We start from the raw sequence: 17,275 nt of genomic DNA, 5'->3' as shown, positions 1-17,275 counted from the left end.
GTCAAACACCTATGCTAAATGACTGTATCATTGCTGGTTGATGTGGTTCCTCCAGTCTGATGGAGCACATATGGAGTGTTTCATGAATACATGTATTTTCCTATATTGCCTATATATATGTTGGTTTGATTCAGTACTCACATGTTAAAGTACCATCCTTTTAGGCACTAGCCTATCTATGTAAGGTGCGCTCCATGTCTGCTCCACCTGGTGGGGGTTGCATATAGTCCTCCATATATTACTAAAATCTAAAAACTGCTTTGATGTTATCCTACGCACTAATCCAGCCTGAATGTAGGAATATGAGGAACCTTTTCCACAGTCCCAGCACCTTGAGCATCTTTTGTATAAAATTGTCACTGTATACGTATGGTCTCATGTAAACCGAGTTTATCCCCTTAAAATAGCCCTCTTGTTACAGTCAGGAGCACTAACTAGATCTTTTAGAGATCCATTTATGGTAACTTTGACCCTTTAATATCAACTATTTATGCTCCTTATTTTCCTTACACCTACGGCTTTAGATGATCTTTTGACTACATGGACTAATTCGGTTCCATTACTCCATAAGTATACCGAACATTATTTGCATTGATTGTAACTCGATGTACTTATATCCTGACTACAAGCGTTGGGTGACCACTGGGGGTCATTTTGTACTATCACTGTTCTGCATCCCCTCCCCCTCTCCTTCTTCCTAATCCCCGTATTTTAACCTTCTCTACTTACTTGAATCAATAATAAATATTATTGTTTATATAACATGTGTTTCAGTGTTTTTCTGTAGGTTTTCATTAATTCAATGCTATTTATCTCCAGATTACTAGTATGTCAGCAGGTGATTACCATTTCTGGGGGTCACAGGTTCCCTTTAAAGCTGTTTTTCTATTACAAATTCATTTAAAAGTAGTATTCTCAAGTTATTAAATTGCTTTAATTATTTAGACATCACAAAGAAGGGAATTTTGTTTACTTACCGTAAATTCCTTTTCTTCTAGCTCCAATTGGGAGACCCAGACAATTGGGTGTATAGCTATTGCCTCTGGAGGCCACACAAAGTATTACACTTAAAAGTGTAAGGCCCCTCCCCTTCTGGCTATACACCGCCAGTGGGATCACTGGCTCACCAGTTTTAGTGCCAAAGCAAGAAGGAGGAAAGCCAATAACTGGTTTAAAGACCAATTCAATCCGAGGAAACATCGGAGAACTGAACCATACCACATGAACAACATGTGTACCCGAAAAAACAGAAAAAACCCCGAGAAAACAGGGCGGGTGCTGGGTCTCCCAATTGGAGCTAGAAGAAAAGGAATTTACGGTAAGTAAACAAAATTCCCTTCTTCTTTGTCGCTCCATTGGGAGACCCAGACAATTGGGATGTCCAAAAGCAATCCCTGGGTGGGTAAAAGAATACCTCATGATAGGGCCGTCAAACGGCCCTCTCCTACAGGTGGCCAACCGCCGCCTGAATGACTTATCTACCTAGGCTGGCGTCTGCCGAAGCGTAGGTATGCATCTGATAATGCTTGGTAAAAGTAAGTAGACTCGACCAGGTGGGTGCCTGACACACCTGCTGAGCCGTAGCCTGGTGCCGTAATGCCCAGGATGCACCCACGGCTCTGGTAGAATGGGCCTTCGGCCTTGAGAGAACCAGAAGCCCAGTAGAACTGTAGGTTTCAAGAATTGGTTCCTCGAGCCCCCGAGCAAGGGTGGATCTGGAAGCTTGCGACTGTTTACGCCGACCAGCGACAAGGACAAAGAGTGCATCCGGGTGGCGCAGGAGCGCCATGCGGGAAGTAGAACCTGAGTGCTCTCACCAGAACCAACAGATGCAAATCTTTCTGAAATTGATGGACTGGACGAGGACACAAAGAAGGTGAGGTGATATCCTGATTGATATGAAAATGGGATACCACCTTAGGGAGAAATTCCGGAACCGGACGCAGAACTACCCTGTCCTGGTGAAGGACCAGGAAGGGAGTTTGTATGAGAGCGTTGCTAGCTTGGAAACTCTCCTAAGAGACGAGACCGTTACTAGAAGGCCACTTCCCGTGAAAAACGGGAAGGGAGACATCCTTCAAAGGCTCGAAAGGCGGCATCTGGAGAGCAATTAGAACCTTGTTCAGATCTCAGGGCTCTAACGGCCGCTTGTACGGAGTGCTGAGAAGACAAACTCCCCGTAGGAACGTGCGTACCTGAGGAAGTCGTCGTTTCTGAAAAAATACAGATAGCGCTGAGACTTGTCCCTAAAGGGAACTGAGCGACAACCCATTTTCCTACCTAGATTGCAGGAAGGAAGGAAACATAGACGATGCAACCGGCCAGGGAGAAACACCCTGCGCCGAGCACCGAGATAAGAACATCTTCCACGTCCTGTGGTCAATCTTGGCGGACGTTGGTATGCTAGCCTGTCTCATGGTGGCAACCACGTCCTGAGGTAATCCTGACGACACTAGGTTCCAGGACTCAATGCCACACCATCCGGTTGAGGGCCGTAGAATTCAAATGGAAGAATGGCCCTTGAGACAGCCAGTCTGATTGGTCTGGTAGTGCCCCCGGTTAGCCTACCGTGAGGCACCACAGAACCGAGTACCACACCATCCTCGGCCAATTTGTAGCGACGAGGATGGCGCGGCCGCAGTCGGTCTTGATCTAGCGCAGTACTCTGGGCAACAATGCCAGAGGTGGCACCTAAGGTAGCTGGAACTGCGACCAATGCTGAACTAAGGCGTGTGCCGCCAGAGCTCGATGATTGTGAAACCGTGCCATGAAGGTGGCACATTGTTGTTGTGCCGTGACGCCATTAGATCGACGTCCGGCCTCTGTCAGCGGCGCCAGATCTCCTGAAACCCGTCCGGGTGAGGAGACCATACTCTTTCGGCCACACCTCAGCGACTTAGGAAGTCAGCTTCCTAGTTTCCACACTTGGGATGTGAATTGTGGATATGGTGGATGCCGTGTCTTCCACCCACATCAGAACCTGCCGGACTTCCTGGAAGGCTTGCCGGTTGCGCGTTCTTCCTTGGTGGTTGATGTATGCCACCGCTGTGGAGCTGTCCGACTGAAGTCGGATATGCTTGCTTTCCAGCCGCTGTTGGAAGGATTGTAGGGCAAGATACACTGCTCTGTGTTCAAGAACATTGATCTGAAGAGTGGACTCTTGCTGAGTCCACGTACCCTGAGCGCTGTAGTGGAGAAAAACTGCTCCCCACCCTGATAGACTCGCGTCTGTCGTAACTATCGCCCAGGACGGGGATAGGAAGGACCTTCTTTTTGACCAAGAGGTGAGAAGAAGCCACCACCGTAGAGATTCCTTGGCCGCCTGAGAAAGAACGACGACTCTGTTGAGGGACGTCGACTCCTCGTCCCATTGGCGGAGAATGTCCCATTGTAGTGGACGCAGTAAAACTGCGCGAAAGGAACTGCCTCCATTGCTACCATCTTACGTAGGAAGTGCATGAGGCGTCTCAATGTGTGCGACTGGTTCTTAAAGAAGAGCTTGCAGCCCGTAGTGAATGCTGTTTGTCTAGCGGCAGCTTCACTATCGCTGAGAGAGTAAGAAACTCTATGCCTAGATATGTTATCGATAGGGTCGGGGTCGGATCTGACTTTAAAAAGTTGATGATCCACCCAAAACTCTAGAGAGTCTCCAGCGCAACGTTCGGGCAGTGTTGGCATGTTTCCTAAGAGAGTGCCTTGACAAGTAGATCGTCTAAATACGGGACCACAGAGTGACCCTGAGAGTGCAGGACTGTGACTACTGCTGCCCTGACCTTGGCGAAGACCAGTTGGACTGTCGCTAGCCGGAAGGTAGAGCTACGAACAGAGGGTGTTCGTCTCCTATAACGAAGCGTAGAAACGCTAGTGCTCTGGATCAATCGGCACGTGTGGATAAGCATCCTTGATGCCTAATGATGCTAGGAAATATCCTTGGGACCTTGAGGCGATGACATGGCGGAGGGATTCCATCCGGAACCGCCTGGTGTCCACGAGCTTGCTGAGCATTCTTAGATCCAGAACGGGACGGAACGGCCCGTTGTTATAGGTACCGCAAAGAATTTGGGGTAAAAACCGTGACCTTGTTCCTGAAGAGGAACGGGGGTCATCACTCTTTCTGCCTATAGAGTGCACCCTGTTTGCAGAAGAGCAGCGGCCCGGCCGGGAGGTGGAGAAATTCTGAAGAATCGAGTTGGAGGACGAGAAGTGAGCTCTATCCTGTACCCGTGAGACAGAATGTCTCACACTCAATGGTCATTGACCTATGGCAGCTAAATATCGCCAAGGCGGGAGAGCCTGCTACCGACCGAGGCCGCAAGTCATGAGGAAGCCGCCTTGGAAGCGGGTTTTCAGACTGTCGCTTTTTTGGGCGAGACTGAGCCCGCTAAGAATCTTAGCTCCTCTGATCCTTTTGAGTCCACATTGGACGAGGAAAAATGGGACCTGCCCTAGCCTCGAAAAGGCCGAAAACCCCGACTGCCTCTTGCTCTGTTGGGGTTTGTTGTGTCCGGGCTGAGGAAAGGATGAATCCTTACCCCTGGACTGTTTGATGGTTACATCCAACGCTCACCAAACAGTCGGTCTCGCGTAAGAAACAAATGCAGACATTTGAGAGGTTAAGGATGCCACCTGCGGCACAGATGTACGTGTAACCGTGTCAATCTGTGTAAGACAAGCTGAAATAGCTTGGAGTGCCCCAAGGGAGAGAATGCCGGAGCCAACGGTGCGCCGACAGCCTCATAGATGGCTTTCGACCAGAGATCCATCTGTCTGTCAGTGGCATCTTTGAGTTTGCAGTTCCATCTCCCACTGCAACTATGGATCTAGCTACAAGCCTGGAGATTGGAGGATGCCGCTCGGGACATTGGGTCCAGTCCTTGACCAAGTCAGGGGACAGGGATAACGTGTATCCTAAGCCGTTTGGAGAAGCGCATATCTGGATAAGCGTGGTGTTCCTGGACTGCCTCTCTGAAGGCAGAGTGGTCCAGAAAAATACGTGAAGCTGACTCCTCCACTGGAGGAGCTGTGAGGAATAACCCACATTCTATAGATGGACGCTATAAGATTATTTACTATGGCGTCACAATCAGGTGTATCCAGATTGAGAGCGGTCTCAGGATCAGAATCCTGAGCCGCTACTTCCGCCTCATTACACAGCGAGTCCTTCTGTTAGGACCCTGATGAAACCGAGGCCGCTCATAGCGAGCCCACTTAGGCTGTCTGGGACTGACGTCCGTGCAGAGCCGTGACTCTGGGATGCGTGTGACATTCCCGGAGCTGTTAGTTATTCACACTGAGGGGGGCCATGGATCAATGATTCAACAGTGCCCATATTGTGAGAGACATGTCCGGACTGCTAGGCTTCTAGTATCATAGCCATAGTCTCAGAAAAACTGTCAGTAAATACTGCAGACACCGTCCTCATCCCCTGGCCATTAGTGCATACAATGGGAGTCTATGTACCTGCCGGCCGTATAGCCGTACATGCTGTACCAGCTGTATAGAAAAACATGTGGTTCTGCACCTTTGTTTTACACAGAGAATATGCTGATAACTCCTCCGCATAATCCAGGAGGGTACATACAACGTGCGACCAAACAGTGCAATGTATATAGTACAAGCATATCTATAAGTGCACTTCTGCACTAGTGGGGTTAGCACCACAGGTGCTGCTTAACGCATGTTACAGCGATTGTGTGACTATCAGAATGCCAGGGTCTTCCACACTTGTCTCTGTATCGTACAGAAACTGACACTAATGGCTGCCGGTGTCCTTGTAGAGAAGGAAGCCGTGGGCGTGCCTGAGAAAGTGCGGGAATCCGGATTCACAGTGCACACAGTGAGAGGGGTGGAGTATGCAAAACATACTCCAGCTCTCAGCTCTGCTCTATGCAGCGTCACGCCCCTACCCTGACTGTCAGGGCTGTGGGCGGTAACGAAGGGAGACTAGGCCCAGAAGCCGGGGAATCGAGTTAACAGCGCGGCCGCCGTAAAAGCGCGGGCCGCGCTGAAGTCCCCGGCGCACCACGAGTGCCAGCCGCGCCGCAGTTCCAGCGGCCGGCGCGACCGATTCATAGAAGTGGCCAGCGTCCCGCCCCTCTCCTGACTGGCAGGTCTGGGGGCGGGAACGAACGGAAGCAGGCCGCAAAAGCCGGGGACTCTAGTTATCAGCGCGGCCGCCGTAAAAGCGCGGGCCGCGCTGAAGTCCCCGGCGCACCACAAGTGCCAGCCGCGCCGCTGCCAGCGGCCGGCGCGACCGATTCCTGGAAGTGGCCAGCGTCCCGCCCCTCTCCTGACTGGCAGGTCTGGGGGCGGGAACGAACGGAAGCAGGCCGCAAAAGCCGAGGACTCTAGTTATCAGCGCGGCCGCCGTAAAAGCGCAGGCCGCGCTGAAGTCCCCGGCGCACTACAAGTGCCAGCCGCGCCGCAGTCCCAGCGGCCGGCGCGACCAATTCCCATAAGTGAGCCTGCTTCAGCAAAGCTGAATGAGGCCATGGCACAGGCGCCGCAGCGCTGATGTCCCCCGGCGCACTACAACACCCAGCATGCTGCGGTGTGAGCGCCAAATGCACGGGGACACAGAGTACCTTGAGGAAGCAGGGCCATGTCCCTGATGTACTCCGCTCCATCCAGCATCTTCTCCAGGGGCTGTAGATGGAGCACGGTCTCAGTGCCTGGAGACCGGTAAATCCCACTTCACCCAGAGCCCTGTAAAAAGGGATGGGGAAGGAATCAGCATGTGGGCTCCTGCCGCCGTACCCGCAATGGGTACCTCAACCTTACAAACACCTCCGACATACAGTGGGGTGAGAAGGGAGCATGCTGGGGACACTATATGTGTCCTCTTTTCTTCCATCCGACATAGTCAGCAGCTGCTGCTGACTAAAAAGTGGAGCTATGCGTGGATGTGTTGCCTCCTTCGCACAAAGCACAAAACTGGTGAGCCAGTGATCCCACTGGCGGTGTATAGCCAGAAGGGGAGGGGCCTTACACTTTTAAGTGTAATACTTTGTGTGGCCTCCAGAGGCAATAGCTATACACCCAATTGTCTGGGTCTCCCAATGGAGCGACAAAGAAATAAACAAGCTTGCAATTAACTGGCCTTTTCTATTATCTGTCATTCTCCTCCAATTAGAGCTTTATTCTTTCATAGTGTACAGCTGGTTTCCATAGAGCTCAGCCATTAGTGCCTGCTCAAACCCTGGCCAAGTGTATGCAGTAGCTGCAAGCCAAAAGGGTTGACCCCTTACATACCATCTCCCTCTCTCCATCCCATTGATTTCTATACAACAATCAGCTGCTCACCTCCCTCCCCGAGAAGCTGCTGATATAAATCTTGCAAAATCACCCACTGTGGCATCCAGAGCAGGTCTCCTAATCATGGCTCTCTGCTCTAGGAGCTGTGTACTTGTTCAAATGTCCGGTTATCTGTACATGCAAATACAGTGATAGCAGTGTATATGCTGGACTATCTGATAGCAGGTTAAATAGTCCTCTAATGTTAATCTCCAGCTGATTAAACAGTGATTTTATCAAAACTACACTAAGCAGCCCAGAAGTGACATCACTGGAATCAGGATCTCTGCCCCTACATTACACTGCTCTCAGATTAGGTGGCAAAAACCTGGTGACAGATTATCTTTAAGTCTATTATGTGCAGAAACAGAAGACAGGTGCAAATGAAACAATTTTTCCAGTTTGGTGCTAGTAAGGAGGTAAAAGTTAATGGCAAGTATCTGTTTTATTATATATCCCATGGTGCACACGTACCAATGCCTTCTCATGTTCAGCCTTAATCTGGGCATCGATCTCCTCCGGACTCGTGTACTGCCTCACCCGACCTTTGTGACCTCCTTTTCTTCCTGCATTAGACAAAGTTACAAAGACAAAAGTCAGACCTGCCCCACACAGAAAGGCAATCAGCACATTGTGGTTTATGGCTTCCGCTTGGTTATATGCGTTACCTGTTTCATAGCTTTGGGTTGTGGCAAACAAGCCAAATACTGACCAAAATGGCAGTCTAGCAGCACGTCAGGCCACGGCGGTGTGCCAGAGGCTTCAGATTAATGAAGAATAGAAATCCCAGAGAGCCCTAACCCTCCGCAATGAGTGACAACGAGGCACTATACATGACCGTTAGGACCGGGCCACAGTGCCAGTATTTTACCGTTATTTTATTTCCACCACTCCCCTGAGTATCCGGTTTTGTTTTCTAGTTGTTGTACAGTTCTAGAGATAGGAGGCATTTTTATTTAGTGCTAATTTTATAGTCTTTACCAAGGGGGCGTGGCTCATATGGTAATTATGCAGAGCAGCCTCGAGGTACGCCCTCTTGTTAAAGAGCATCAAAGTTTGTACTGAAAAAAAATCTCTCTGGCACAGTATGATGGATAAAAAAAAAACTGATGCAAGAAGCAGAAATAAAATATGACCAAACGCTGGCCACTTCTGACCTGGTGACCGATCGTCCTTAAAGGGAACCAATCACCAGGATTTTCGCATATAACCTAAAGCCAGTGTTATACGGGCGCTATCAGGCTGATTCTATACATACCTGTAGTGGTCACCGCGAATGTTTAGGTTTTGAAATCCAAGAAAGTGAAGTTTGTAAAATGAGCAGCTTCTTGAGTGACAGATGCACTGGAGCAGATCATATATTCATAGTTATCCCCTCCCTGTTAGAATTAGCATAAGTATTATACACACGACTCACTTTGTCTAGCAGGACCTGTGTGAGGTCATACCCATGTGACCAGAAGGGGCGGGGCCTCAGCCACCAAAGCTGGATACCAGGTCACATGGGTATGACCTTACCACAGGTCCTGCTAGACAAAGTGAGTCGTTTGTATAATGCTTATGCTAATTCTAACAGGGGGATAACTATGAATATATGATCTGCTCCAGTGCATCTGTCACTCAAGAAGCTGCTCATTTTACAAACTTCCCTTTCTTGGATTTCAAAACCTAAACATTGGAGCTGACCACTACAGGTATGTATAGAATCAGCCTGATAGCGCCCGTATAACACTGGCTTTAGCTTATATACGAAAATCCTGGTGATTGGTTCCCTTTAACACGCCTATGAGCAGTGTGGCCGCAGTGCCTGTCAGCAGCGCCTCCTCCATTAGCAGTGACGGTCAGGTAGGGGCGCTTGTAGTTATAGGGACCAGTAACGTCTGAGCCCCCATGGCATTGCTCTCATTGTGAGCACAGGCCGGCTCTGGTAGTAGTCACCCGGCCGAGCCGCAGTCTCAGATGCTCATACACAGTGGTGTTCCTGCAGCGTGGACAGATACAGAAGCATTCTCCTATTCCCATTGGTGCAGGTAATCCCTGCTGTCCGCTCTTCTGGGCGATCTTAGTGTTCACATTGTGTGACCATTGCCCCATAAAGCCTGACTATCTGATGTGGGACGTTCCATTGCTGTTCCTATACCTGTTCGCTTTACATAACCATTTCCCACAAATAGTTTTGAAATCCTGCTACAGAGACTGGATACACTGGATATAAGAATCCTTCTAATTGCATCATCCGCCAGACTCCACCGGGGACTGCTGCTTGTCTCATCCTCGTGGGCAGCCTGGTGACACTGGGGGCTCATCAGTAACCTGCCATACTCAGCACTGGGGACTATGAGGCTGGCGAAACTGTGATGAAACAATGATGAACAATGGAAAAATAGGATGCAAGGCTTTGTTACACAGGGTTTACTGATCCTGATAGATGTAAGCATTTCCCATGACCAAATGTGGCCATAGAGAGCTAATGACCGTCCAATATACATTACATAGGTGGGTTCTGGAATTTGCATCTCTACTGATTTCGCCTTTTGGACCCCCAAACAAGGACTCTCTGTAGGGTGAAGACGACTGTCTGTTGAGGAGAGCCATTAGATCAAATACTTGATTAACTTCTTGACAGGGGATTGTGGGAAATAAGTCGATTTGCCTTACATGATTTTCAGAGATAACTAAGATGTCCACCGATGACATCATAAACCCTCCCATCAGCATGGATCCACCAGATGACGACATAGACCCTCCCATCAGCATCACCACGGATCCGTCCAATGACGTCATAGACCCGCCTACGATGACGTCCACCAATCAGCTCATGGACCAACACATTGTTCAACCCACTGACCAATGGACACATCCAAGTATGCCCACTGTAGGGCTGACCATGACCCTTTTCCTAGTTTTTATAAGAGCATGTTCTTGAATAAATAAGGCAGATTTGGGCCGACTTTGAAAGATGAATATCTGACTGTGTGTCTGATCTCATTTTTCAAGCATGCACTCGATCCACACCAATTAGAATCAGGCAGTAGGCAACACGAGTGAACCCTGGTTAAGTGTTCACCCTAACAGCTCCTTTTCCATGAATACCATGCACATAGGGAATCAGGACTGAGTACAGGGGGCAGCTCATTATCCAGGGCCTCCATAGGCGACACAAAACTACTGTGTGGAAAAAGGCTGAAAATAAAAACGTTTTAAAACATAAAAATGTTAATAGTGTCTTATCAATTAACAAAATGAAAAGAGAATGAACAAAAGAGAAAACTAAATGACATATTTGGTGCGACCACTGTGTCTTCAAAACAACATCAAAGCATCAATTCTTCTCGGTACACTTCTTAGGCTAAGTTCACATTTCCGCTAAAATCTATCAGTCACAATCCGCTGCTCTTGTAAACAACGGAATCCGTTTAGCGGATTCCGCTGCTCCCATAGACTTGTATGAGCAGCGGATTGTGACTGATGATGCTGCGTTGCACCCTCCGCCCGACTGATCAGTCGTGGAACGACTGACCGCCGGGCGGGTGGAACGCAGCATGTAACGTTTTTTGAGCAGCGAGATCCGTCGGATTTCGCTGCGCATGCTCTCTGGCTCCCTGCACACGTCACCAGCTTTGGTTGGTTACCCGATATTTACCCTGGTTACGGTGCAAGGAGCCAGCGCTAAGCGGTGTAGGCCCGTAACCAAGGTAAATATCGGGTAACCAAGGTAAACATCGGGTGCTTTGCTGTTACCCGATATTTAGGCTGGTTACGTGTGCAGGGAGGCCGACACTTCCCCGCTCGGCCCCGCCCCCTCCCGCACTCCGCACATGTATGTACACACACACACACGTCCCCAGCCATGCAGACAAGCACTGCCACTGACACCCTCGTCTGGCCCCGCCCCCTGCTCGGCTCCGCCCCCTCCCGCACTTTGCATGTGCACACACACACACACACACACACACACATACATACATACATACATGCACATACACACACTCACTCACACATACACTCACCTGTCCCCAGCCATGCAGACCGCAGCACTTCTACTGACATCCTCAGCGCCTGGCCCCGCCCCCCGCTCGGCTCCGCCCCCTCCCGCACTTTGCATGTGCACACACATACATACATACATACATACATACATACATACATGCACATACACACACTCACTCACAGATACACTCACCTGTCCCCAGCCATGCAGACCGCAGCACTTCCACTGACATCCTCAGCGCCTGGCCCCGCCCCCCGCTCGGCTCTGCCCCCGAACTCCGCCCCCCGCACACAACGGAATCCGACAAAGAATTCTGTTCTTTGTCATCCGTTGTACAGCGTTGAACAGCGCATCAGTCACATGCGTCAAGCGACGCATGTGACTGATACAAATCAACGGAAATGTGAACTTAGCCTTACTTGTTTAGTCGTTGAAGAAATTCGGCAGGGAAGTTGTTCCAAACATCTTGGAGAACCGACCACTGATCTTCTGTGGGTGAGACTTGTGCAAATCCTTCTGTCTCGTCCTGAAACTCACAGACTTGATGCTGAGATCAGGGCTCCCTGGGCCATCACTTCCAGGACTCCTTGCTCTTTATACTACAGACACTTCTTAGTGACATTGGTTGTATGTTTGGGGTCCTTGCCTTGCAGTAGAATAAATTTGGAGCCAACCAGACGCCTCCCTGATGGTATTGCATGGATCTGCCTGTATTTCTCAATCATGCTTGAGACTGAGAGAGAGTCTGCTCTTTTGGCATCCATGTGACCAGTATGTGCCTGAATGTTTAACTGTATAGGAAAGTGTATCAGACTGCACTTTCCTATTCAGAGAGCCACTGCAAGGAAGCCTATACCAGGATGGACTGACATGCTGACTGTGCACACTAGTGTGCATACCTCCTGAGCGTGTACACCCGACAGACAGCACATACAGTATATAGTGTGGACCCAACCACAGTAGCATGTCTTTCATCTGCTGTACTAGGCTACCTTGGCCGACCACTGGGTCTATGGTCCTCAACATTACCCATTTCTTGATGTCCTCAATACTGAGAAATACAGGTAGATGCTTATCCATCATGCATTACATCAGGGAGGGGTCTGATTGGCTCCAAATCTAATATATAAAGCTGAGTGTATGTGTGTGTGTGTATACGTGTGTATGTTTGCTAAAGGAATCCGCACCGTCGCATTTACAATCGCAAAATTTTGCACGGACACCCCATGTTATTCAGGGAATGTCATAGACTATGTTCTGAGGGGAAAATTTAACCCCGCGCTTTACAGTTATTCGCCAAAAAACCTGCTTACATTAAAGTGAGCTGGGAGCTACAGGTCATTGGAGCTGTGATTGGTTGCAATAGGCAATAAAAGGTAATTCTTAGCATAAGAAGCTTATGTGAGGTAATATATCAATAGAGACAGACACACACGGAGACACACCGAGACACAGAGACAAAGAGACAGACAGAGAGAGATGGAGAAACAGACACAGAGAGACAGAGAGAGAGAGAAAGAAACAGAGACAGACAGAGAGACGGATAGAGACAGACAGAGAGACGGATAGAGACAGACAGAGAGACGGATAGAGACAGACAGAGAGACGGATAGAGACAGACAGAGAGACGGATAGAGACAGACAGAGAGACGGATAGAGACAGACAGAGAGACGGATAGAGACAGACAGAGAGACGGATAGAGACAGACAGAGAGACGGATAGAGACAGACAGAGAGACGGATAGAGACAGACAGAGAGACGGATAGAGACAGACAGAGACGGATAGAGACAGACAGAGACGGATAGAGACAGACAGAGACAGATAGAGACAGACAGAGACGGATAGAGACAGACAGAGACGGATAGAGACAGACAGAAAGAGACGGATAGAGACAGAAAGACGGATAGAGACAGACAGAGATGGATAGAGACAGACAGAGACGGATAGAGACAGACAGAGACGGATAGAGACAGACAGAGACGGATAGAGACAGACAGAGACGGATAGAGACAGACAGAGACGGATAGAGACAGACAGAGACGGATAGAGACAGACAGAGACGGATAGAGACAGACAGAGACGGATAGAGACAGACAGAGACGGATAGAGACAGACAGAGACGGATAGAGACAGACAGAGATGGATAGAGACAGACAGAGATGGATAGAGACAGACAGAGATGGATAGAGACAGACAGAGATGGATAGAGACAGACAGAGATGGATAGAGACAGACAGAGATGGATAGAGACAGACAGAGATAGATAGAGACAGACAGAGACGGATAGAGACAGAGAGAGACAGACACACAGAGACAAAGAAACAGAGACAGATAGAGTCAGACAGAGAAACAGACAGAGACAAAGAGAGTGAGAGGCAGACACAGAGAGAGACGGATAAAAGGAAACAGAGAGACATACAGAGAGAGAAACATACAGCGAGATAGACAGAGAGGAACAGTAACAGACAGAGAGACGCTTAGTTACTATCCCAGGCAACGCCGGGTACTACAGCTAATTTATTTTATAGCTGAACAACGACACCAAATATACAGAAGTATCTCCAGCACATAGAAGAGCAAAGAGTCCTGGAAGCGATGACCCGGCCCCACAGAGCCCTGATCTCAGCTTCATCCAGGACCCTCTGCACAATCTGCATCCAGAGATCTGTGGTTGGTTCTCCAAGATGTTTCTAACAATCTCCCATTGAAGCTCTTTCAAAATCTGCATACAAATGTAAGTAGAAAATCTGATGTCCTGAAGACAAAGGTCATCACACCAAATATCAATTTGATTAATTTGTTTTTTCTTCACTCACATTTTAATTTTATTAATTGATAAAAAAAAATAAACTCCAGCATTACCACTTGTACTTTTGAACGCATTCTTACTTTGCAGCACATTTTCCACACTTTTGCACAGGGCTGTATATTCCCTTATGTATTACCATGATACAAAGGAGGGTGAGCAGGCATATAGAAGCTGATTCTATTAGTGTACAGGGCTAAGCCAGGGCAACTGTTTTAAGAACAACTGGGCTATTACATTAAAAAAAAAAAACAAAAAAAACAACAACCTGTCCCTCCAGCAGTAACAGGACTGAGCGTTGTTGCGTGCAGAGACACGGTCTCTTCCCTCTGGACATTGTACATTGCATAGGAAGATTTTCCCACGCTAAGATCTTGTCCTAAATTGACATTGATATATGTAAAAAAAAACAACCAAAAACATTCTATACATTATCCTAGGAACCCAGGTGGAGAGGAAACCTTTCCATCAAAACAGAGTTTGCCCTTGTAACGATTCCTCTGGTAATGGGCCGAGCTCTCCAGGAAGCACCAAGGCACAGCAGCCCGGCCTCCGGTGAGCACGGCATCGGGCTGCAGGGCTGGACTAGCCATAGTACAGCATTGGACTAGGTAATGTTAGGCAAAAGTAGCAGATGGGCCATCAGGAAAGACTGGCATAGAGCTATTAATCAGGGCGTATTCACACTCACTAGGTTTGTAGAATTTGTTTACTGACATCTCAAAATGAAAAGAAAAGCTGAAACTCAAAACCACAACATGTGACTGCCCGTTCCAGCGGGTATATATAGCTCACACACGGGGCTGTCATCCAGAAGCTGCACAGGTCCTCTACCGCTATACCACACATAACCAGTCCTCCGTGTCACAGTTATAGGGCAGGGACCCCACTATTACGTCCATATTCCCCTATAGGACATATGGAGAGGGCTCTCCTGCACAGAGAACTGCTTGATATACACGGCTTGTTCAGCCTTGTAGATGACGCTATCAGTTTACGCCTCCTCCTTACATACTGCCTGGTTTGAGGGGAGCAAAAAACCCACAAACAAAACAGACAATTGAAAACAAAGACCCCAACCCCCCGACCATTGCATCCAACATTCTTCCTGCATATAACTGCCGTCAGGCGGAGGGGCCACACGCCCGCCCTCAGATTTTTTACCGTATGCTAATGAGCACATGAACTAGTCCCAAGGGCATTATATCCCCTGACTAGTTCGTTCTCTTAGCATGTTAGTACTCCCACAGGAGCATACTAGCAAGCTATTCAATGCAATGTCACCGGCGGTGCCGCGCGTACCTGTGTCCGCGGTGAACGCGGAGCTGAATGCCCTGCACTTCTGGTCATGTGCAGTAGACTAGACGCATACACCCGACTTCATACTGCGCATGACCGGAAGCACCCAGCATTCAGAATCGCGGTCACAGCAAACACAGGTACACGCGACACCACTGGTGATGCTGAATTGAATAGCATGTTACTACACCCCTGTGGACGTGCTTACTTGCTAAGAGGGAGGACTAGTCGGGGGATATAACACCCTTGGGACTAGTTCCCGTGCTCATTAGCATAAGAAAAGATCTTTACAAATCCTCTTTCTAAAGATCTCTTTATCTATGCTAGTGTATACAGGGACAGGCAGGGATTAGCAATGCTCGTGGTTCTGGGTACATAGTGCACCTGACAGGTTCCCCTTAAGACTGATCACAGGCAGCCCCATTGTGGAGACGTTAACAGTATATAGTGACACTCACCTTATCAAACGTCTTTTACCACATAACCAAAGGCTTTGACTAGTCAAAAAGGCGTGCACTATGGCGGAGCAGCCGTGTCTGAATGCGGATAGCATGTCCACTGAGGCCTGGCTGTGATCACTCTCCTCTACTATTTTGCATCCTGTGGGGTTTGTGAACGCTGCTGCTTTACAGATGCCTAAAGTCGTGCATGAGCAAAGACCCTCTGTGTATGGGCCATAGCTCTGAGGCCACCCTGCACAGGCCCGAAGTCACAGCAGTCACCAGAAGCCCTTGGATGGAAGGAGAGAGTGAGGCCGGATCAGTCAGGGCTCAGCGGGTGCTATCGGCTGATGGGGCAGGACTAGTCCGCCATACTGCACACCGTCTCACTACTCAGAGCCTTGGGTTATGTGGTGAAATACGTTTGATAATGCGATTATCACTATATATGTATTTCCCGCACAGGGGGCACCCATAGTCCGCTCTACACACAGACGCGCCATATTATCAGTTTATAGGTGTGACTACAGCGGTCAGCTGCACTCCTGTGTCCTCTGCTGCCAGGACCATCCGACAGCCGCTCATCCCCACGCCGGACATAAGGACAAAGTGCCTAGATTGTAACCGCTGGATTCTGATGGACCCCAACATCATCAGTACGGAGAGCCAGAAGGCCCATTCACACTGTACGCCAGCAGCGGGTTCAGACGTTTATCTAATGACTTTGGGGGTCTTCAGAGCGGTGATAGATCCCCTGTGTATGACTCTGTAACACTAGGCTCTCATCTGTGCTCAGAATCCGGGTTTTCCTATTCCGTTATAAATGATGACCCCAGAAGTGCCTGAAAGTCCCCAGAAACAGCAGAGCACAGCGCCGCGGTCACCGCACATGGTCCACACTTACCGCCTCCATCCCTGCACGAGTCTGCTGAGCTATTCACATAAAAGAATTCCACAGCGCTATCTATTACTGAGGGGTCTCCCCTACATGCTGACTGTCCCCCATCATCCTGTGTGGTGCTATCTATTACTGAGGGGTCTCCCCTACATGCTGACTGTCCCCCATCATCCTGTGTGGTGCTATTACTGAGGGGTCTATCCTACATGCTGACTGTCTCCATCATCCTGTGTGGTGCTATCTATTACTGAGGGGTCTCCCCTACATGCTGACTGTCCCCCATCATCCTGTGTGGTGCTATTACTGAGGGGTCTCTCCTACATGCTGACTGTCCCCCATCATCCTGTGTGGTGCTATTACTGAGGGGTCTCTCCTACATGCTGACTGTCTCCCATCATCCTGTGTGGTGCTATTACTGAGGGGTCTATTCTACATGCTGACTGTCCCCCATCATCCTGTGTGGTGCTATTACTGAGGGGTCTATCCTACATGCTGACTGTCCCCCATCATCCTGTGTGGTGCTATTACTGAGGGGTCTATTCTACA

General features: G+C 49.0%; 1 protein-coding gene across 1 annotated transcript in view; it reads right to left on the bottom strand.

Annotated features, from left to right (window-relative positions):
- PDAP1 (PDGFA associated protein 1) overlaps positions 1–17,275 on the bottom strand; it is a 46,322-nt gene that overhangs the window by 23,891 nt on the left and 5,156 nt on the right. Inside the window, exon 2 of the mRNA XM_075317857.1 lies at positions 7,768–7,859. Within this exon, the coding sequence (XP_075173972.1) occupies positions 7,768–7,859 (92 nt within the window). The remainder of the gene's footprint in view (positions 1–7,767; positions 7,860–17,275) is intronic.

The sequence above is a fragment of the Anomaloglossus baeobatrachus genome, chromosome 7, assembly GCF_048569485.1.
Source record: "Anomaloglossus baeobatrachus isolate aAnoBae1 chromosome 7, aAnoBae1.hap1, whole genome shotgun sequence".
NCBI lineage: Eukaryota > Metazoa > Chordata > Amphibia > Anura > Aromobatidae > Anomaloglossus > Anomaloglossus baeobatrachus.
Note: the sequence above shows the minus strand (reverse complement) of the source record. Positions and strands in the feature narration are given on the sequence as shown.